Below are 21,901 nucleotides of genomic sequence, written 5' to 3' on the forward strand. Positions count from 1 at the left end.
ACTGTGATATGATAAAAGCGACTGACTTTGAGTTATGGCTCTGCCATCTATGAACCAGAAGATGCTGGGCAAATCTCCTAGCTTCTGGTTTCTCTCTTTTGTAAAATGGAGTTTGTTTTGAGGACTGAGGGAAAATAAAACTCTGTTACACTCAGAAGTACTTAGCACAGCACATGGCAATTCTAAGTGCTCAGTATCATCAGCAGGATCCTGGGAAAAGCAAAGCCTGTTATAAACCTGAAGCCCACTGCAGGGGAAAAAAAGAGGTTGCCTGGGTAGCAGCTCAGGCCCTGGTGGTGAAATAACAGCCAACAAAGTGTCTGTTACATCTTGGGCAGCTTGAGGAACTTTTGGATTGTCGGAAAAGTCATGACGCATTTTTTGCAACGAAAAACATAGAAAAAATACGTCATGACTTTTCTGACAACCCAATAAAATGCTAGCATATCTCCCTCAGCTTTAGACCAATTCCAAGAAATGAGTTCTCTACAGGGTTCTCTTTTCTTCACTTAAATAAGTTGTCAGGAGGACAGCTGTGATCAAACTTACTTGCCTGATGTAGTGCAGAGTACAAATCCTTTTAACTAGACCCCTTGAATTAAAGCTGGAATCCAGCTTCCTGATCTAAGCAAACTGGCCAATTAAAGAGTTCAAGAGAAATGATTCTTACTCTAGAGGAGGCGGTGTTTCAGGCTCTCCTAAGACTGGCAGAACAAGAACCTATAGTTTGAAAGTCACGTTCAATATAATAACGTAACTATATCTGAGAGCTGAGTAACCACTGTTTTTATAATACAAACTTAAGAGAAAGCAAGATAAAATATTCTCGGCTGGTGAGGATAAGAGATTGGATATGACAGACCTGAGAGGGACTGCGTCAGAATGGAGAAGAGGCACGAAATTTTTATGTTTCTTAAAAGAGGTCATGAATTTTAAAAAGATTAGGAAACATTCTCTTACCGGAAAGCTAGCTGAAGGCTCCTGGTCTTCTGGGAGGAGTCTCTGCAGAAGTTACCAAGCTCTACCTACACGAAAGCACTTTCTCTGACCCAGCTCTGTGACAATCGTTAGGCTAACCCACACAGGGCTTAATGCATAATATCACACAGCACCCCAGCAGTGAGATCCCAGGAGGGAAATTTCTTGGTCATCAGTATCATTACCAGATTAAAAAAAAAATTTCTATTATGCGCATTCCATAAAGGACAGAAATCATTGTTTCCCTCTTTTCATTAACCCCTAAGGAGCTGAGAACCAATGTTTACAGATCTCCTCCAGCAAACAACAGAATCTCTTGATGTGTCTTAGCACTCCTTTTTTCATCCCTTTCTCCTCCCACACTTTCAATTATTTGCTACCTTATCACATAGTGCGAGATGTACCTTTATGAGCCACTCCAAACCCCTTTCAGAACAAGGCAGGGTATAAATAACTCTAAAATGTGCAAAGCGCTGTGACAGGGACTCGGAATCAAAGGCTGGCCTCGCCTTGATGCCTTCAAGGAGCTGCTGGGGGAGCGGGACACACATCACACAAAGCACTCTGGGCGCCATGTCCCAGGGAAGCACGAACAAGGTCCGGGCAGCATTGAGCAGGAAGCACTGGACACTCAAGCGCTTAGTGGAGAATAAAAACACTCCTCCTTTGAGTTCCCTGTGCATCTAGCATTGCTTTTAGGATCCTCGGCAAAAAAAAAAAAAAATCTGTTTACACGTTGCCCCTGCTAAGGCAGTGAATTACTGGCAGAGGAGGGACCTGCCTTACTCATCTTTGTGTCCCCAGGGCCTAGCTCACAATCTGGCACAGAGTAGATGCCCAACAAATATCTGCAAAATGAGAAAGCTTTCAGCAGGCAGAGCGGTGAGCGGGCACTCCAGGCAGAGCAACCAGCATAAGCAAAGACTGGATGTCTGTACAGTGAGACCAATGTCAAGGGTACCAGAATGTAGGGTCTGCTGAGGCTGGAAAACATCCTGAGGGCCTGGATGACTCCATGACTCTTGGAAGGCAATGGCCTCACCATTTTTTGATAATCCCCAAATATTCTAGTCTCTCACACTTGGTTACACAGAATTCTTTCTTCATCCAGACTCACCATAGCTGTATGCAGAGGGTCCTGTTAGTTGTTTTATTTCTAAAAGTCTATTTGGTATTGCTCACAGTCTAGTAAGGGACAATAGTGACAGATAATACCTGGCCGGAATATAGCCTGAGGAGGAGTCCCGACTGAAGAGCATCTTTGGGAGGTGGACAATCCATTTAGCCGACACGATCAGCTGCGTCATTTCTGAAGCTCAACAGAGAGATGCATCTAAGAAGGCTGCCCTCAGATGCTGCCAGTCCTCCCACCATGTTCTGAGGGGTCGCCTGGACTTGGTAACACACTTCTGCAAGTGACTCAAGGATAACAGAGCCATTATTCCAGGCCTTTGCTTTCTGAGAAGCCTGTGACTCCCTAAGAAAAGTGACAAACACCAATACTTCTCCTATTGAGAAAGAGAGCACAGAACGAGTCCATGGACACATATGCAAAATAAGAAAACAGGATGAACACCAAAAATTCTAGAAAGGGAACATGCTGTTTAAATGGAACCATGGAGAAAGTTTTCAGATTCAGATTTGGCAAGACCAAGATAATGTACTAAGTAAATAACAGGAAAGTACAAATGGCTTTAATGATTCATATGCTCTGCCCCAGAATAACAGCTGAACAATAACAATGCCCTCTGGTTCCAACACATTGTCATACTTAATACTCAGTATATGCTGCTCGATGCTACAGGGACAACCGAGTGCAGCACCTCTAAAACGGAGCTCCCTCATGGGGGAACATGAGGCCATATACATAAACTTAGACAAATAGCATAAGGCTGCATATGCTAAGTGACAGAGGAGGAACAATTACTTCGTGAAGAAAGCGAGACTCAGGCAAGCAGAAACGAGAGGAATGGAAACAGTGGTACAGCACAAGGATGCTTAATGTTCGCTGAAGTCCAAGTGTGAACTTCACATGCAAGTGATATGTAGGGTAAACACAAAATTTAGGGTCCAAAGAGAGACATCTTAGAGTAAAAGGGGTACTGAAATTAATTAACGGGGAAATAAGCTAACATAGGTACAGATAGCATGCTGAAAAAATTAACAATGGGAAATTATCCAGAATAGGTACAGATAGCATGCTACCAGAAACCAGGGACAGTCACCCAACAACAGGAAGCCACTAAATATGCCCCTGGGGTCAGGTGATGATGGCAATGAGAACAGAACGATGAGGGTAAATGGAGGACTCATAAGTGACTAAATATGACGGGAAAATGAAAAGTCTAGGTGAACACTCCCTCAAAAACAGGTGAAATTTGGAGGGGAAGTTTGCAGAAACTACTAGAGGCTAAGTTTAAAGATGGGCCAATCAAGGGCCGGCTGAGTGGTGCGTTGGTTAAGAGCTGGCTTGGGACGCCAGAGGGCCCCGGTTCAGATCCCATATATGAGGGCCAGTGACACTGCCTTCTACAGCTAAGATGCTGAACAACAGCTCAACTTGGAGCTGGGCTGCCGTGAGTTGCCGGCGACAGGCATAGACTGCAGCCCCTGCTGCAGCGGGTTTCCATTGGCTACTGTGTGTGGCCGGCAGCCAGCGTGAGCGTCCAGCAGCCGCAGTGAGCGGCTGTCCAGAAGCCGGCGACTGATCTGCCTCGCCTGGGAAGAGCGCAATGATGGTGCCAACTTGGGCCAGTGAAGCGACGTCCTCCACAACTAGACTGAAGAACAAAAGGACAGCAACTTGTCTGTTCCCCTCCCCCCAATTCCCCAATGAAAATCTTTAAAAAAAAAAAGAAGATGGGCCAATCAAGTGGAAGTGTTTAGTGGGAATAGAGACACGGAACTAGAACTGAGGACTGGCATTTGAAAATAACGTGTAGAGACTTAACAGTTGGAGGAATGAGAGTGGGTGAGTAGCAGCCAAGAGTCAATCCCATTACCAATTTCTCATTTGAAGTTTTATCAATTCTTATTCTTTTTGATTCCCTTCACTCACAATGGCTAAGCCTTTCCAGATCTCAGAGAGCCTTTAATTCCATTAAGACACCAAATTAAACATCCCTGGCGTTTCTTACATTTTCAAACAGCTTTTAAAATATATTATATTTACTAAAACAGCCTCCCAGTTTTAAAAGTCTTATGTTTTAGCACTAAACTAGACAATATTAAACTGGGAATATAACACCTGTCCCCACAAATAACCTTTTTTATTTTAAATAGAGCAATGCAAATATTTTTACATGATTTGATAACTTTTCAGAGTAATTTAGCTGTTACTTCCAATTAGAGCATCCAGCAAAGGAGGAAAAACAACAATTTCACAAAACTGAGTGTGAAAATATGCAAGTGAGGAAAATATTAATGTTTCCCTCCCAGTAAGTATAGAAGGAGGAGAAAGCTGGATAGCTGAGAACACAGGACAAGGCAGTTTACAATCCGGTGAGCTGGGGTCAACAAAGGTCACTGGGGTCCCACCACTTCTCCCCAGAGGAGTCCCAGGAAGGCTGGCCCAAAAACAGCCAAGGCACCGATGCCGTCGAGCAATCAACCCCATCCTGTGTAGGCGGTTAGGGGGAAAAATGGAGTAAGTAGCACTCTTTTGCCATACCATATACGGGGGCATTTCAGCACTCTCCTTGGCTCCTGAGAGAATGGAAGCACTATCTAAGCCACACAGACAGGTTCAAGGAAGCACTTGTCAGCAGTGATCTGCCAAGTTGCATCCTCTATTGGGGTCATTAAGAGCACATATCCAAAGCCTGAAGGCTAAAGCCTTGTTAATGGATTTAGGAGGCACTACTCTGCACAGGGGAGGCCTTCAGAAGATGAATTGTCCCCATTCTCATTCCATTAGCATTAAAGTATGAACTGATTTCCACCTCAGTTCATGAACAAATAATAGAAATTGTGCATTTTGCCCAACACAGAAAACTTGCCTACTTTGAGGTTTCATATGAGTACAAGAGAACAGACAGAATTAAGACCACTTTGTACTTAAAACATATCACCTTACTCTACTTTCCCCATCCCCCTAACTGGCTCAATCGCAAAAGGAAATCACGCCCGGCTTTGCACTCACTACTGGAAACTTTGCCTCCTGAAGTCTGAAGACAGGTCCAGACAAACTGGAGTTTAAAGCAAACAAGCAGCATGCTTGCCTTCCAGCACTTCCACGTGCCTCCTCCAGCTGAAACACGCTGCCTTCGTGTAGACAGGGCTGAGAAGTCTCAAGTGTAGAAAAGGTTATGAGTCTGTACAGCAAAGTGACATTTTCTGAACCTCTCAGCAGCACCAGCTGGGTTTATACACATTGGGGTCACACCCTAGTCAAGAATCAAGTTTAGGACTAAGAGATTTCCTATGACTGTCAATGGCTACTTTGGCTTCACAAAATCAAAGCAAGAACAAATAAACCCCAAAACAGTGGGAGTGTTAGGACAATCTTGTAGCTGAAGGATTGTTCCCACCAAAGCCTTCACTCCCCCAGGGGCACTAAGAGCCAGCACAGGAAGGCAGATGCAGAACTTTCCCGACAAACACAAGTCAGGGATAAGGGGTTCAATATGCAAAGTCTTTTATTTAAAATTTTGCAAAGTTAAGACTTCGGACCACCTCAGTATATGCCATTCCCATTATAAGGAGGAATGACGCTTCAAGCTCGTGCAGAGCGAGCTGCGTGTTCATTTACAGCACTCTGTAGGCACTTTAGAAGTGAAGCGTGGCTTCAAAGTACAAACACTGGGGGCTTTGGCTCAACCTTTTAATATAAAAAAGTCACGAATGTACAAAAATGCGAAAGTGTGACAATGACAACATATGAAATCCTGTGATTGAAAGTCCCCTCGGGTGCACGCGGTGGTGCACACACACCCGCCCACATAGACTCTGGCGTGGAAACACAAACTAACACCAACCAGTGCTACCAAGAAGTGCCACCACGTGTGCTCTCCACGCCACCAATCACAGACCAGCATCTACTCCAAACATCAGTAACAAAAAGTGCGGCATCTTCCAGGAACAGCAAGGCAGGCTTCTTACTCCCGATGGACCAGCACAAATAAACCCAGCAAAAACAGCACTGCGTACTAGAAAAGAAACACAGGGCATGGTGAGAGAAGCCTTCACAGGTCACACGTCCTCACAGTTACTGAACTGGCCTTGGTGACCATGATATGTTTTTCCACTATCCAACCAACTTGCCATCTTTTAACTGTAATCTGTACTTTCCAAAATTTAGCAAAAGATCGCATTTTTAATGAAACATATAGTACAGGATCTTACCTTAAATTTAGGATAGTCATTCATGAGGATCGTCACAATCCCAATATAAGGAACAAATCTAAACAAACAAACAAAAAAACTGATGGTCACAGAACTTCCTAAGTAGCTGTTATCATGTTTGAACATTCTCAGTTCCGACAGAAAACTAATTTTCCGTTCATGAAGCCCATTCATGTATATACCGTCCTATTAGATTCTTTCAACAGCCCAGTGAGAGGGAAGTTAGGAATAGCGCCATTTTATAGATGAGGAAACAGAGGCTCATGCGCACAGCACGTGGCTTCTGTGCGGTGGAACCTAGACCAGATCTGAGGTCTGAGACCTCTAGTTGGTGACTCTAGTGCTACATGCTGACTCCGTGCTGGGGCTGGGTTGTCATCATAACCTTCAGGAAGCTGTCAATTCAGTTGGGGAGACAAGGCAAACACAGCCAGAACTTTACAAGGTACTTCATGCTAAGTGTTCAAAAGTGAATGTAAGAGCCCTAAGAGCCCTATTCCAGTACTTAAGATTTCCCTATCCTCTCATTTTTTTAAACACCTGTAACCTGGCTTTGGCTCTCTTAATCCTGAAACTTTCTGAACAGTTTAAATCGCCATATGGAGCAGACCAGTCTCAGCTCCCATCTTCCTGTACTCTGCAGCATTTGACTTTGATGACCACAAACTTGCCCTTGAAACCCCTTTCTCCTTCGTTTCTGTTAAGATTTGTGATGACCACAAATCTATTTCAACATCCTCCTCTGGCTGCTACATTCTGAGTCTTTAGTGGCTCTTTCCTCTTGCTCCTAAACTTTGTCTCCTTGAAGTAGGTAAAACCACCTGTTCAATAAGTTAACAGCACCTGATATTTTTCTTTTGAAGTCTTCATCACAATTTTAATTACATAATTAGTTGTATAACTAGCTGTATAGTATCTGTCTCTCTACTAGACTCTAAGCTCGATCGGGGCAAAAGTGATGCCAATCTTGTTCCCCACTGTTATCTTCACGGCCAAACACAACGCCTTGCCACAGAAGGCATCCGGCGACTACTGTCTGATTAATGCTTGAATGTCCAGCCTTCTTCTTTCCTCTTTCCTTTGGGGATCTCATGTTCTCCCAGGACTTTGATTCTCCTCTCAACACAAAAGACTCATCAACATCATAAGAATTCAGGGCAGAAGGTTAGCAGGGTGCCATCGATGTGCGAGGAGACGGCACTGGACTCGAGCTGACTGGGTGACACTGCCCTAGAGCTGTCCTGGAGAAGGGGGACTGGCTGAAGTGGAGACTGACCTTCGCATACTTTAAAATAGCCCAGACACTTTTATTCAGAACATCCACAACCTCTGCACCAGGCCAAAGGTGCACAAACAGAAACAACCGCCCACATAACACCGCCACCACCAAAGCCTTAGGCCAACTTGAAAAACAGAGGTTTGGTCTTTGGTACATTTCCCTTCCTTTTAAGAACTCCTCTTACTTCCTGTCTCCTGTCCTGCCCCTCTCCCTTCTGGCAGCATTACCCAGACCCATCTCTCTCTCTCTCTCCAACCCCTAACTCCCATTCCATAGGTTGATAGTTCCTAAAACCTAGACCTCCTTTGTCAGAATCACTTAGACAGCTTGTTAAAAATGCAGCTCGCTATACCTTCCCCAGATTTACTGACTCAGAGCATCTCTGGAAGGTGGGACCGAAATGATGTTTCTGCACGCAGAAATACAAGAAGCACAGTTCTAGCAAGTCAGATAGATGCATGGGGCCAGCATGTGGTGGCAAACATTATCCCCTCTCATGGCCCACACTAGTTTCAAGCCCTAGGGCCTCTGAGAGCTGAAAATAACAGTCACCACAGTACGGCACAGCTAAGGTCTAGGAGGGTGGATAGAGGCTCTTTCTCTCTCTGTTTTTTTCATTATTTAGAGAATATTAGTTTCTGTAGTCAAACCCATGTAGATAAGACCTTACATATTTAATGCAGTGTGTTACCCCTATACAAATGGAAAAAAATATGTTTAACGTTTCTAGACCAGTATGGCTATAGATGCTCTCTATATTTTTAATACACATGTTTTTCTTTTTAATGTAATAACTCTGCTATCTCTTTTGTCCCATTTATAGCACCTTCATAAAAGCAACAGCTTTCCATGAGCAACAGCTTAGGTAAATCATCTACTTTAAGAACATAAGGGCAAGTGCCTGGCAGTAAAATGCAGATGAAAAGCTATAAGAGCATCTGTGATTTCTATTAAGACCATATCGGGCTGCTAATTCTGATCTGACGACTTATCAGCAGCCATTCTCATGAGCAGAGACTTCTGTTACCTCCACGCAATAGCTATGCTCAAAGAACCACAACCTTTGGCTCCCAAGGATCACAAAGTCTGCTGTGAGTTATCCATGGAAACATTTCCCCCTAAGGCTGGTTTTTCCTTGCCATCGTGAGTGACAAGGAAGCACCTTGATCTTTAGGAGTAACACAAGCAAAACCTAAGGCTGCCAGGATGACAGGCAGTCCAAAGTCAAACAAAAGACCTAAATTATCTGTATCATCAGTTCCTTCTATGGACAGAGATAGCAAAGAATGCATAAAGCTGCTATCATCCGTTGTCCTAAATTCAAGTCAGTTGCATGAAATCTGCTAAAGCAGAGTTGATGATAAGCAGAAGGTTTAAAATAAGTAAAACAAATGCCAGCCACAAAGCCAACCCCAACACCAGGCTGTGCCAAGTTATCCTCTAGAAGGCAGAGTGTGGGTATAAGCACGCCTTGGGTACCCTGGGATTCAAGTGCTGCTGAGGAAGTAGCCTCAGGGGGAAGAACTACCTAATGGGGGAGAACAGTCTTGTCAGGTGTTAAAAGGGGTGTGTCTGGGAAGTTTGGACCCAGTAGCTAACTTACAAAGGAGCACTGTTTCTATCCCAAAATGACCTGTTTCAAGTTCAGTACAAAGTATGTTTTAAGAGCCTCATGAGTGAAACTGATTTCAGTCCAATTACTCTGCTCTTTCCTTGTTTTTATTTCTTTTCCATTATCAATATTTCTCTATTCCCTGATTTGCCAGCTTTCATTCTTTTCTCCTGTTGCTCTCGACTCTTCTTTGACTAACAGCTCCTCAAGTGTTTTTCAACTCCCTAAATTTAGAAAGAATCACCCCTATTAAATACTTAGTTGATTCAGTATTAGTTTCATTTTGTAAAACTGTTTTTATTACATGTTACAACATGAATGAACCTTGCACACCTTCTGCTACATGAAAAAAGCCACACATAAAAGACCACATATTGTAAGATTCCATTTATATAAAACGTCCAGAGCAGGCAATCCATGGAGGCAGAAAGTAGATTAGTGGTTGCCAGGGCCTGCAGGGAGAAGGGGATGGGGACTGACTGCAAATGAGAACAGAGTTTTCTTTCTGGGTTGTGGAAATGTTCTGGAATTAGATAGTGGTGATGGTTACACACCTTGTGAATATAATAAAGCCCAATGAATTATACACTTTAAAAAGGTGAATTTTATACCCCAATATGTGTGAATTACATTTCAAAATAATTTTTTTTACTTGTTTTATTTAAGGTATTAGGCCTCAGCGTAAAATTTTTTAGTGTGCAGCTGCTTGAAAAAAAATTTTTTTTAATGCATAAAGACATTTATACCAGTCACAGAATGATGTGTGGAAAAGTTCTGTTCTCAACATCAGGGCACAGTCTGACTTTGACTTATCAGTTTAGGGTTTTATAAACACAATTTCCACAAAAGGAGGCGCTATGCCCCATTGCGTCAATGTAAGCAGTGGTAAAATAAATGGAAAGTGAATTTGTACAGTTCAGATCCTGTGCCCGTGCTGTTCATGCTCAGATGTTTATACTTCATGGAGAGTTACCTAACTCAGAGAGTGCCAGACTATTACATTTTTTTATTAAAAGCCACATAAGGGTCTATTATCTTAAATTTTGGAATTTTAGAAATAACATTGTGTATCATTTGGGATTTTTCCAGTTCTTCAGAAAGACAAGTTACTTGAGTGAAAGACTGGCTCCTCCACCCTTTCATAGGACAAGGCATCTTTTACCCAAACAAGGAGCCAGCGTGAGCAGAGAGCTGCATTAAACACCTGAGAACCAAGATCCAGATAAAGGAACTCTGTTATACTGGTAGGAGTATAAATAAAACAGCATGGCAAAATTTGTCAGAAGCCTTAAAACAAGCATATGTTTCACCCAGTAATTTCACTTCTGCGAATTTACTGTGAAGGAATGACTGGGAAGAGGCACTGAGATACATGTAACAAGGATGCTCATTACAATATGGTTCACAATTTAAAGAATGGAAACAGTCAGAGCATTCAACAACAGGAGATTGTCTAAATAAAAATAGTCTATCCAGGGACCACCGGTTAGCTCAGGTGGTTACAGTGCAAGGTGCAGTGCTCAGAACACCAAGGTTCCTGGTTCAACTCCCACACGGGCCACTGAGATGTGCCCTCCACAACTAGACTGAAGCAACTACTTGACTTGGAGCTGATGGGTCCTAAAGAAACACGCTGTTCTCCAATTAAATTAAAAAAAAAAAAGTCTATCCATATGGTGGAATAGCATACACTTTTGAAAAAGACGATATGGAGATAAAACTTTTGATTTGCAAAGATACTAATAACTCTAGGGGGTGAAAAAAGGCTATAAACAGTGTGACCACTGTTTCCTTATACACAAAATGTGCTTATTGTGTATACACATATGTATGTATTAACATCTGCATCTTTATACCACCAAAAAGTTAAATATTTATGGGGGAGCAGAAGGAGAGAAGTGACTTGGCTTTTTGATGATTATTTCCCTTATGTTTCTACACGAATCTGTACATTTACGATTAAAGGAAAAACAAAAAGACTTGAAGAGATTGATGAGTGAATAATCATAACAGGTTGTTCTTAGGAACTGAGGGAGATGGGGACAATGACTTCTCAGAAGCACTGGTGATCTAATTTGGACGATAAAGGTATGTTTGGCTCTATCATAAGAAATGAAGTTCCCCTGAACTTCAAAATGCACAAAAAGCCCCAGCTCTGCAGGAGACAAAGCCATGGGTGCTTGTTCTGATCCGATCTCTCTGGCCCCAGACTGAGCATCTCTTGTGCTGTAACGGAGGCAGCTTTCACTCAGTTAAGCGCACACGCTTCTCTATGGGAACCAAGTTCCTCAATGTGGGGGTCTGTTGGCTAACAGCATCCCTCTGAATCCACATGGTATGTCCTAACTCAGAAAGAAGGAACAGATGTTCTGGCAGCGGTAGGAGTGCCTGCCATGTGGCGTCTACATAGTGAGAACCAGCAGCTACCCAGTTCGGAAGTGTCATGCCAGTAATCTCAGTGTGACGGTTAAGAAGGTGGGCTCCAGAGTCAGCCAGCCACTTGTTATCATTAGTGTGACCTTAGATAAGCAACCTAATCCATCTGTGTTTCCTCATCTGTAGAATGGAAACCTTAGGGTTGTTCTGAGGTTAAAATGAGGTAATAATTGTAAAGCACTTAGAATAAGCCTCTGGCACATAGTAAGCCCTAATAAATGTGAGTTATTGTTAATACTATTAATAACATGAAGGTAGTTATAATCGCATACTTCCTCGTGCCAAGAACTTACAATTCCTGTCCTCCACTGATCTGTTCTCCTGATACAATCTGAAATAAACAGGCTTAATATAACTTTAGTTTCATTCGACCTCAATAATGTCAAGATTAGAAATATAACAGTATGGAATAAATTAACATGATAAAATGAATATAGATGAATATTTTAAGTTGCTGACTCAGTAAATGCTTAAGAAATCTAAGTTTCATGAAGCAGTATTGATACTGCTCTGGGTCCCCAGAGCCTGGCACAGTACAGACAACAGAGTACACGAAAGGTGCCCAATAACATTTCTCGAATGAATTAAATAAACAAACGAATTTTTTTAAATGTTACTCCAATTCATCTCATCCCTAATATTCTATTCTTTTATTGCACCCCATGTCCTCCGCTCTGAAGCAGTATACCTGAAGTTTCAGATGTATTTTTAAGAAGCAGACTTTTTCAAAGGATACAACAAGATGAGTTGGTAGAACCTGGACTGAACCATTATATTCAGCGTGTATGATCAGAAAATACGATTGAGCGGGTCATGTTCAAGTGACATGAGAAACGCAGCAAGTGCTCCCCTCTGTACTTACCCCCTCGCTCTTCCCACAACATCTTTTTTCTCTAGCCAATGTTGTCCTTGTTTATAGAGGCCTCGATCATCAACCGCATTATTATCTCCTTTGGTCAAAAACTTGATGTGTCCATTTTGCCTTAACAGAGTAAGGGAAACCCAAGTCATCAAATACCTTCATGCCATTTGAAAGCACAAAATTTGCTTGTTAACCAAAAATTCCTGTGGAACTGTGGTATTTTATCCTTATTCCCAATATCAAAATATTTATTTAACTAAAAGGGTGTTCATAGCTGTGTAGCTTGTAACAGGGAGAAACGGGAAACAAGCTAAAAGTCTAACATTCAGGAGTTGAAATACTAGGTAAGCATTAAGTACAATGTTGTAGAAGAGTATTTAATGACACTGAAATAGCATACAAATTGTATTAAGTGAAGAAAAAATTACAAAATAGCATGTACAGTATAATTTCATTTTTACATTCAAATAAACACAAACCACCAATTTTCTGGAAATACAAAGAGCAAAGGAACACATTAAACTATCCCATAGGGTATAATCAGCAAAACGAAGACTCTGGGAAACTACAGAATAACCGAGTTTCTTCAACCAATAAATTGCAAGGAACAAAGAAAGTTGGAGAAGGAATTTACAGATTAAATAAAAGACACTATATAAATCCCTATTAACCAATTGCAACCAAGGAGCTTATTTGAATCTGGATTTAAACAAACTGTTAAAAAAAAAGTTATGACACAATTGGGAATTTGAACAAAGATTGCAAACTTAATAAAACAAAGGAACGATTATTCATTTTTTTAGGTATAGACATACTAACTGTAGTTGTATTTTTAAAAAGCTCATTTGATTATATCTCATAGCTATTTACTGAAATATTTACATATGACATGACATGACATCCAGGATTTGATTCAAAATAAAGGTAGGAGAGGGGAAAGAGTATGTAGTGCAGGTGGGGAAGAACTGGCCATAGATTGATAATTATTGGGGCCGGGTGATAGGTACATGGGAGTTTTTATTGTTTTATCTACTTTTATGCATGTTAGAAAGTCAACATATTTAAAAAAATAAAACAAAAGCAAAAATAACAGCATCTTACTTGAGCAGAAAATTATTGGTTTCATTCTACTAAAGAACCATGAGGTTTCTAATAATTTTAAACTGTAATTGAAAGCAAAGTACATTTTATAGTTGATAAAGACGGTCTTAAAATTATTTCAAGTGAGTTTGGGTTAACCAGTATACTAGAAAGAAAAAATTAGCATTACACTCCAGTTGATATCCATTAATATCCACTTAGATGCTAAGCCAGAAACTGGCTCACTAGACACTAAATCTGCAGATGAAACTAAATTTGGAGGTGATAAAAACACCAGAAACAGTTAGGTAGAAACAGTCACATTAAAAATGAGATTCCCATAAGAAAAAATGCAAATATATACACAGAAAAATAATCTGCAGTTGACACCTCAGAAGTGAAAGAATTTCTGAAAGATGCTGGAGGGTAAGCGGACAGGTGCCAAGAGGGTCTAGCTGCAGGAGTGAAAGTCAGGAGCAGCAGGAAGGAAGAGTCAATTCTACCATGAAAGGAACAACAACCCCACAGAGGCAAAAGAGTAAAATCAAATATGAAACAAGTCTGGAAAACGGGAAACTCCCCAGGAAAGAAAAGGGATGCTACCGGAGATCTGGGCTATTCCCGAAGACTTGATTTGCCAACAAATCAAATCAACCAATCAACCAACCAACCAAACATACCCCATTTCCCGCCTCTGTGATACAGTCAGGAGAGACCACTATCGCTGCTTGCAAAAGCATAGGTCTCCATCTAGTTAACAGTGAAACAAATATTCTCTGGTGGCAACCAGCTCCCGTGAGACCTGCTATTAACCCTCTCCAGCAGTTCCCAACTCTTAGGTTCCAAATACTGATTGCTGACACATTTATACAGGACTTTTCCCTTGCCGGTACAGGGACCAGATATTTAACATCCTATACCTCCAAGGAGCTCAATGCGTTTACAACTGAATTCAACCATCATACTGTGATGGTAGAAGGGAGCAAATAAGCGCTTTATAGATGGTTAAAGGTAAACTATATAGTATGTTTATAAAGCAAAAAGAGAATTTCCCAAAATTTAACATTCTCTCTGGGTGCTAGGATTATATGTGATTCTGTTTTCTGTATTTTGCAATTTTCTGCAAAATCATGTGTAAGAATACACATAATAATAAGAATGTTCATAAGATGGAGATTCAATATATGAAAAAAAGAGCTTTATATAATATTTACAAATTTACAAAGGTGCCTTACATACACAGGTGAAGAAGGAAAGGAGGAATGCGAACAAGAGAGGACAGTTGAACAATTCCTACCTCTAATCTTCTTAAAGCTCAGAATTTTCTTTCCTTTTTTTTTTTCTTTTCTGAATTTTTATAAGTTTATTTGAGCCAAACTGACAACTTATGCTGGGGAGGAAGATTTCAAATGCTCCCCAGAATTTTCTTTCTTACGAGAGACGCACTGACTACAAAACTTCATCTATTTTGGTTGTTATTTGGTCCCACATTTAAGAACAGTGTTAATACTATTAAATAAAATGATTATTACAACCAGGTATTTTAGTCTCTCCAAAAGAAAAGCAAAAAAGGAAACTGGAAACTTCAGAATATTAATAGGATATTATTTATACTGGCCTGCAATTGAAGGCATCTCAAGGGTCTAAAATAAATCACCAAAACTCCCAGATTGTAAGTACATACAGTATTCAGAATTAAAAATTATTTTTAAATGTAAGGAATCTGTAGTTAATATAACATGTCAATGAACCTGCCCTGAAACAAGATGAACCATTTTAAAATTTAAAAAAATCACTCGATTTCAAAGGCTCACACGTAAAAATGGATAATTTCTCTTCTCTACCTAAAGCAGGGCATGGGTTTAATTTGATTTTGTCTGATAAATTCAGGGGAAAGTGGGTTCTGCTATGTTCACAACAGGCAGTGCTGAGAATAAACAACACGAATCCACTTTAAGACTCTGGAAAATACTACCCATGCTGAATAAACCTTCACAATTCCAAAACAAATTTCTAAAAAAATGAAGTTATTCCTTCCTAGTCAATAATAAAACGTCATTTAAAAATCATCATCTTTCAAAATATATACTCAAGTCTGGAAAAAAAAGCAGTCAGATCTTTATTTCACCAACAAAGAAAGAACTCGTCTAAACGAGGGTGTTCATAAGGATTTTTATAAAAGCAGCAATTGGCAGTTGCCTCTTCTTTAGGTGGAGAAGATAAACTACTTTAGAGGGTGGTGAGGATAAAATCATATTTATTTAGGCTTTCTCATCCTCCTCAATCGACCCCACCATTTCACTCCAGGGAGCCTCCTTTCCCTTCATTTCTTTCTTTCCTTCCCTTCTGAACGTTTTCCTTAACTAGAAATACTACAGAGTTGGAAGGGCGGGGCTGAGGAATATGCAGCTGGACAGGAGAGCACAGACTTAGAGCTCAGAGATCTTACAATTCATTTTCCTGACCCTCTTTATATTACAGAGAGGGAAACTGAGGCCCAGAGAGGTGAAAGTTTTTGCTTATTGGTATGCCTCACCTCCACCCACAGGTGATTCTTAAGGTTTTTTTTTACATGTGTCCTTTCTAATTCTAAAATACAGCACTCGATATTTAAAAGAATAACTTAGATTTTAGAAACTGTCTTCGGGATTTGAACAAGCTGATAAATATATTCCTATTTAAAATGTCTGTTAGATTGCCTTAAAGATTTTTTTTTTTTAACAGATTAGGGCTACCTCCTGTATTATATCAGAAGATCCTATTTGGGATCACTCTTTGTGTCATTTTGGGGGATTATATACAGTGCTGATATATATAAGTACAATAACAGTATACTGCTGTTGTGGCGTTTGTCTACAATGCGGACAACTGTCACGGAAAGTGACAACTATGTCCTCCACCTCCTCAGAGGCTCAGGGACCACTGCGGAAGAGGGTGCTGTGTGAGATTGCAAGAGCTAATCACGATGGATAGAGCGTTAGGCAAAATGTTTCCTGCTGCTTGACGTGACCAATGCCTCTTAATCAAACTAGCCTCAGGACCAACAGTTCGCCCCGGGAGGGCGGGCCCATATCGCCTGAGAGGGACGTTCTTACACAGGTAAGGAGGCCCTTTAAGTTGTTCACTGCTTTGGAATACACAGGGTTACTGATCTAGTTGGGAAGGGGAAGGGAACCAAGAAAAACCTCCGGAGAAAATCCTGAGGGAAATATGAATAAATGAATTAATAAATAACGATTTAGTTTTCCAAATGTTCACCAAGCCTTCAGACATTCATAAAAATGGATTGGAAGAAGGACCTAGGAGTTTCCCATCCTTTCTTAATCTTTAGGCTATCAAAAGTAAATACTATAGACACTAAAACATAAAAATATTTTAAAACAGAAGACGCAGTTTGCACATACTTTTCATGAATCTTCAAGACTCGGTGAACTATAGGGATCTCTCTTCCTTCTATCCTAAAAACAACAATTTCTCCCACTCGTATGGGATCTTCAACTCGATTTGTTAGAAAGAGAAGATCTCCTCTATGAAATGCAGGTTCCATGCTGCCACTGGGAGGGAAAGAAGAATAGAATAGCAAAAAAAAAAAAAGTCTGAGATTAAATTTGCTTTCAAAATTAGATATTCAACAAAACAATCAAAAGTATCTCCTTCAGAGTAAACTCAGTACCTTAACCACATACACTGACATAAATGTGTACTGTTCTTAAAATACGGTTTCCTCATACTAATGAGTTACACTAAAGGCTTCTTTAGTTATTAGCATTCACTAACTAGTTTCATTTCAAGCATTACTATTCAAAGGAACTTAAATATTGAAAAGGGCAATGTTACTAATTCCTTAACCTTTCAAAATTTCAAGTGACGAATGAAATATAAAAGAATGAACTTTATAATCACTGCCCTTATTCTCACTTCATCTGAAAACGCTAAATATATTCAAATATTCAAATGAGGACTGGATCATCTTCTGCTGCCATTTAGAAAGATACAGACCAAGATGACCTTATGATTTCAACCCATTAAGAAGGAAGAACGGCTCATCAAGTCAAAGAACAGTCAGCCACAGAGATAATGCTTCTGTTATCAACTTATTTTAAAAAGAGAAAACAAGAAAGAAAACCAAGGACAAGGGCAGAGAGTTTTGCCTAAGAATTTCAGAAACAAGGAAAGGATTCAATGCCACCGTAATTATTGAGGACAAACTCCTCACCTCTCACCTGTTCTACCCTATGCCAAGGTCCTAAGATACTTGCGCTAATTAATGAACCTTTTCTTTCTATGAAGAAGCCTATCAATATTATTTTCAGAAACTCAAGCTCCAGTTTTCAATAACAATAAATTTAGTAAGAGGCAAATGGATAGACAGGGAATAGAATTCAAGACAGGAACACGACCATGTCCACACTGGTTCCCAAATTTTGCTGAACATTAGAATCTCCTGGAGAACATTTTTAAAAATCTCAGTGTCCAAGTCACATCTCAAACAATTTAAATCAGAATGTCTGGGGATGCAAGAAAGGTATCAGCATTTTGTAAAGATCCCAGGTGGTTCCAACAGCAAAATTTGGGGACCACTAGGAAGATGGATTTTCAGTACATTTTATTCTTAAAAGTTTTGTTAAGGTTCCTCATGGGGGCATTGAGTTCCCTTTTTCAGAAGGTGTTCAGACAAAAGACAGGACATGTGCTTGGTGAAATATTACAGTAGGTATTCTAGCTGTGTACTTTTCAAGATCTTCGATTGATTTTAAAAATCAGTGCCATCCTTTGTTCACCTGCTTCAAGATAAAACCTTGCTTGGAGAGTATATATAAATAAAACAGATAAAAGCTGAGTGGCTCTGGCTGAATGAGTCATCTTTATCGAGCACAAAGTGCTATCCTAAGTTTGTTTTTTATATCTTTAGAACAACTGTACAATATAGGTACTATTATTAGCCCAACTTTATAGATAAGGAGACTGAGACTTAGAAAGGTCTAAAGTTATTAAAAAAAAAAAAGATAAAGGTGAGATTTGAACCAAGGGAGTGTGACAGAACCCACTTTCACTGTGCTAAACTGTCTCTGAGCCACACTAGAATTTTAAACAGGGAGTATCATAATCATGTTCGCATTTAAATCACTTCAACAAAGAATTAAAAAACAATGAAAAACTGAAAAAGTAAAAAAGAAACATCACTGCAGAAGCTATAGAGTATATAAAAGACATTTAAATACTTATTGAATTAATGAGTAAACTGGAAAAGGTGAAGATGCAGATTGGGAGACCAGTCGTCCAGGTTCTTACTTATAATTGAACACTTGGCAACTATTAAAAGTGCTATTAGAAACATGAAAACAGTTTATTTGTGAAACGAGAAAATAAGCTTTCTTCTCTTTAAAAACTAAAAAACATGGACATGAGAATGATAAGGGGAAAAAATAGAGAAAAGGATGCATATATGGAATTACCTCAATTATGTAAGAAATAATACACATGAAAAAAGAGATAAAAATGTTAATAGTGATTATATCCCAGAACTATGGGTGGCTTAGTTTCATCTAGATTTTTGGGGGTATGTTTTCAACATTTTGTATAATGAAAATATACTAACATTTTTCCTCATTAAAACAGCCTTTTTTTTTTTCTAAAGATTTTTATTGGGGAATTGGGGGATGGGAACAGCCCCGGGGAATCGGGGGAAGGGGAACAGACAAGTTGTTGTCGTTTTGTTCTTCAGTCTAGTTGTGGAGGACGTTGCTTCACTGGTCCAAGTTGGCACCATCATTGCGCTCTTCCCGGGTGAGGCAGATCAGTCACTGGCTTCTGGAGGGCCGCTCACAGCGGCTGCTGGCTGCTCATGCTGGCTGCCGGCCACACACGGCAGCCCATGGCAACCCACTGCAACAGTGGTTGCAGCCTACGCCATTGCAGGCAACTCACGGCAGCCCAGCTCCAAGTTGAGCTGTTGTTCAGCATCTTAGCTGTAGAGGGCAGCGTCACTGGCCCTAATGTGGGATCCGAACCGGGGCTCTCTGGCATCCCAAGCCAGCTGTTAACCAACGTGCCACTCGGCTGGCTCTGAAACAGCATTTTTTTAAAGGTCACTAAAACAGCCCAGGCTGGAAATGATGAGGGGCTGAAATAGAACAACAGCAGGGAGGAAAACTATAAAAGGGTAGAATAGAGAGAAGAAAAAGAATTTGATGGCCAAATGGATATCACAGAAGGAGGGAGCAGGAATGACTGCTAGGTTTTCAACTTTGGCAACTGAGCAGATGGCAGTGACAGTCATAGAAATAGGAGGAAGAAGAATAAGCTTGTGGGAAAAGAAGGTGAGTTATTCACTTTTATAATGGAGTTTCAAGTGCCTGGTTAATATCCAGATGCAGGTGTTAATATCCAGATTTTCAGCCAGTGTAGGGTGAAAACAAGAGTCTAGACCAGGGAAGAAAGTTGGACAGGAAATAAAAGATTTAAGAATTCAGAATTAGATGGCAATTAAACATAGATAAAAGTGTGTAGTAGTGAGAGGACCATTAAAAAATAAACCAAGGGGGCCGGCCGTGTGGCGCGTTGGTTAGGAGTTGGCTTGGGACGCCAGCTCTGAGCAGCAGGGTCCTGGTTCGGATCCCACATGAGGGCCAGTGATGCTGTGTCCTCTACAGCTAAGATGGTGAACAACAGCTTGACCTGGAGCTGGGCTGCCGTGAGTCGCCAGTGACGGCATAGGCCGCAGCCTCTGCTGCAGTGGGCTGCCGTAAGTTACCCTGTGTGGCCGACAGCCAGTGTGAGCTGCCATGAGCCGCGGTGAGCGGCCATCCAGAGGCCGGCGAACGATCTGCCTCACCCAGGAAAAGCGCCAACATCCTCCACAACTAGAATGAAGAACAAAAGGACAGCAACTTGTCTGTTCCCCCGATTCCCCAGTGCTGTTCCCTTCCCCCAATTCCCCAATTAAAAAAATTAAAAAATAAATAAAGCAAGGGAAACTTTTTAAACATTAAATAAAATACTACTAAACTTAATACTATCTGATTAAACTATACTTTTAAATTTAAACATCAATGATAAATTTTATAAGAAATTATATATAAATAAATTAAATATTTTAAAACTGACTTCAGCTCTGTAAAGGGAAAAAAAATCAGTTTTGAATGTTCCCTGAAACTTAACAAAATACATAACAAAGTAGTTGTCTTCACTCCTAGTTAGTTGCTCCCCACAAGTCCTGAAAGTGTATTCTTAGCTGGCCTGAGTCTTCTGAGACATATTTGGTTCAGGTAAAAATTATATTCCTTGGAGTGACGTGAAACCCTGACCAGGTAAAACCTACCTGGCCACCCAGATCACATAAACTGCCTTGTTCTTTTTGTTTGTTTGTTTGTTTTAATTGGGGAATTGGAGGATGGGAACAGCACTGGGGAACTGGGGGAAGGGGAACAGACAAGTTGCTGTCTTTTTTGTTCTTCAGTCTAGTTGTGGAGGACGTTGCTTCACTGGTCCAAGTTGGCACCATCATTGCGCTCTTCCCGGGTGAGGCAGATCAGTCGCTGGCTTCTGGATGGCCGCTCAAGGCGGCTGCTGGCTACACACGGTAGCCCATGGCAACTCACTGCAGCAGGGGCTGCAGCCTACGCCATCACCGTTGACTCACGGCAACCCAACTCCAGGTCGAGCTGTTGTTGAGCATCTTAGCTGTAGAGGGCAGTGTCACTAGCCCTCGTATGTGGGATCTGAACCGGGGCCCTCTGGTGTCCCAAGCCAGTTCTTAACCAACGCGCCACTCGGCCGGCCCATAAACTGTCTTCTTCTAATGACTGCTCCGTCCAGTCTTAACCAGATTCTTTTCTAATATGACCTGGTCTCTTTTCATTTCTTTTTTTTATACTGCATTGGGAATCAGAAAAGTTCAGTAGATAAATAACTTCGCTACCAAATAACTTATCCAAACATCACTTTTTTTTTAAAAGATTTTTTTTATTGGGGAATTGGGGGAGGGGAACAGCGTTGGGGAATCAGGGGAAGGGGAACAAACAAGTTGCTGTCCTTTTGTTCTTCAGTCTAGTTGTAGAGGATGTCGCTTCACTGGCCCATGCTGGTATTATTATTGTGCTCTTCCCGGGAGAGGCAGTCACTGGCTGGCCATTGGACAGCCACTCACAGCAGGTCACAAAAGCTCACACTCACTGCGGGCCAGCCCCACTGCATTCTATTCTGTCGCAGGCAACTCATGGCAGCCCAGCTCCAGGTCGAGCTGTTGTTCACCATCTTAGCTGTAGAGGGCGCAGCATCACTGGCCCTCATGTGGGATCCGAACCGGGGC

General features: G+C 41.0%; 1 protein-coding gene across 3 annotated transcripts in view; it reads right to left on the reverse strand.

Annotated features, from left to right (window-relative positions):
• Positions 1-5,590: 5,590 nt before the first annotated feature.
• SEC11A (SEC11 homolog A, signal peptidase complex subunit) overlaps positions 5,591-21,901 on the reverse strand; it is a 50,919-nt gene continuing 34,608 nt past the window's right edge. For 2 of the 3 annotated variants that reach the window (XM_019640063.1, XM_019640061.1), the window contains 4 exons: positions 16,995-17,144; positions 12,511-12,630; positions 6,322-6,379; positions 5,591-6,125 (listed from right to left, as the gene is read on the reverse strand). In XM_019640063.1, coding sequence (XP_019495608.1) covers positions 6,075-6,125; positions 6,322-6,379; positions 12,511-12,630; positions 16,995-17,144 — 379 coding nt within the window. In that variant the 3' untranslated portion in view covers positions 5,591-6,074. Of the gene's footprint in view, positions 6,126-6,321; positions 6,380-11,941; positions 11,980-12,510; positions 12,631-16,994; positions 17,145-21,901 lie in introns of all 3 variants that reach the window. The other variant, XM_019640062.1, reaches the window with a different exon arrangement.

The sequence above is a fragment of the Hipposideros armiger genome, unplaced genomic scaffold (genome assembly GCF_001890085.2).
Source record: "Hipposideros armiger isolate ML-2016 unplaced genomic scaffold, ASM189008v1 scaffold_48, whole genome shotgun sequence".
NCBI classification, from domain to species: Eukaryota; Metazoa; Chordata; class Mammalia; order Chiroptera; family Hipposideridae; genus Hipposideros; species Hipposideros armiger.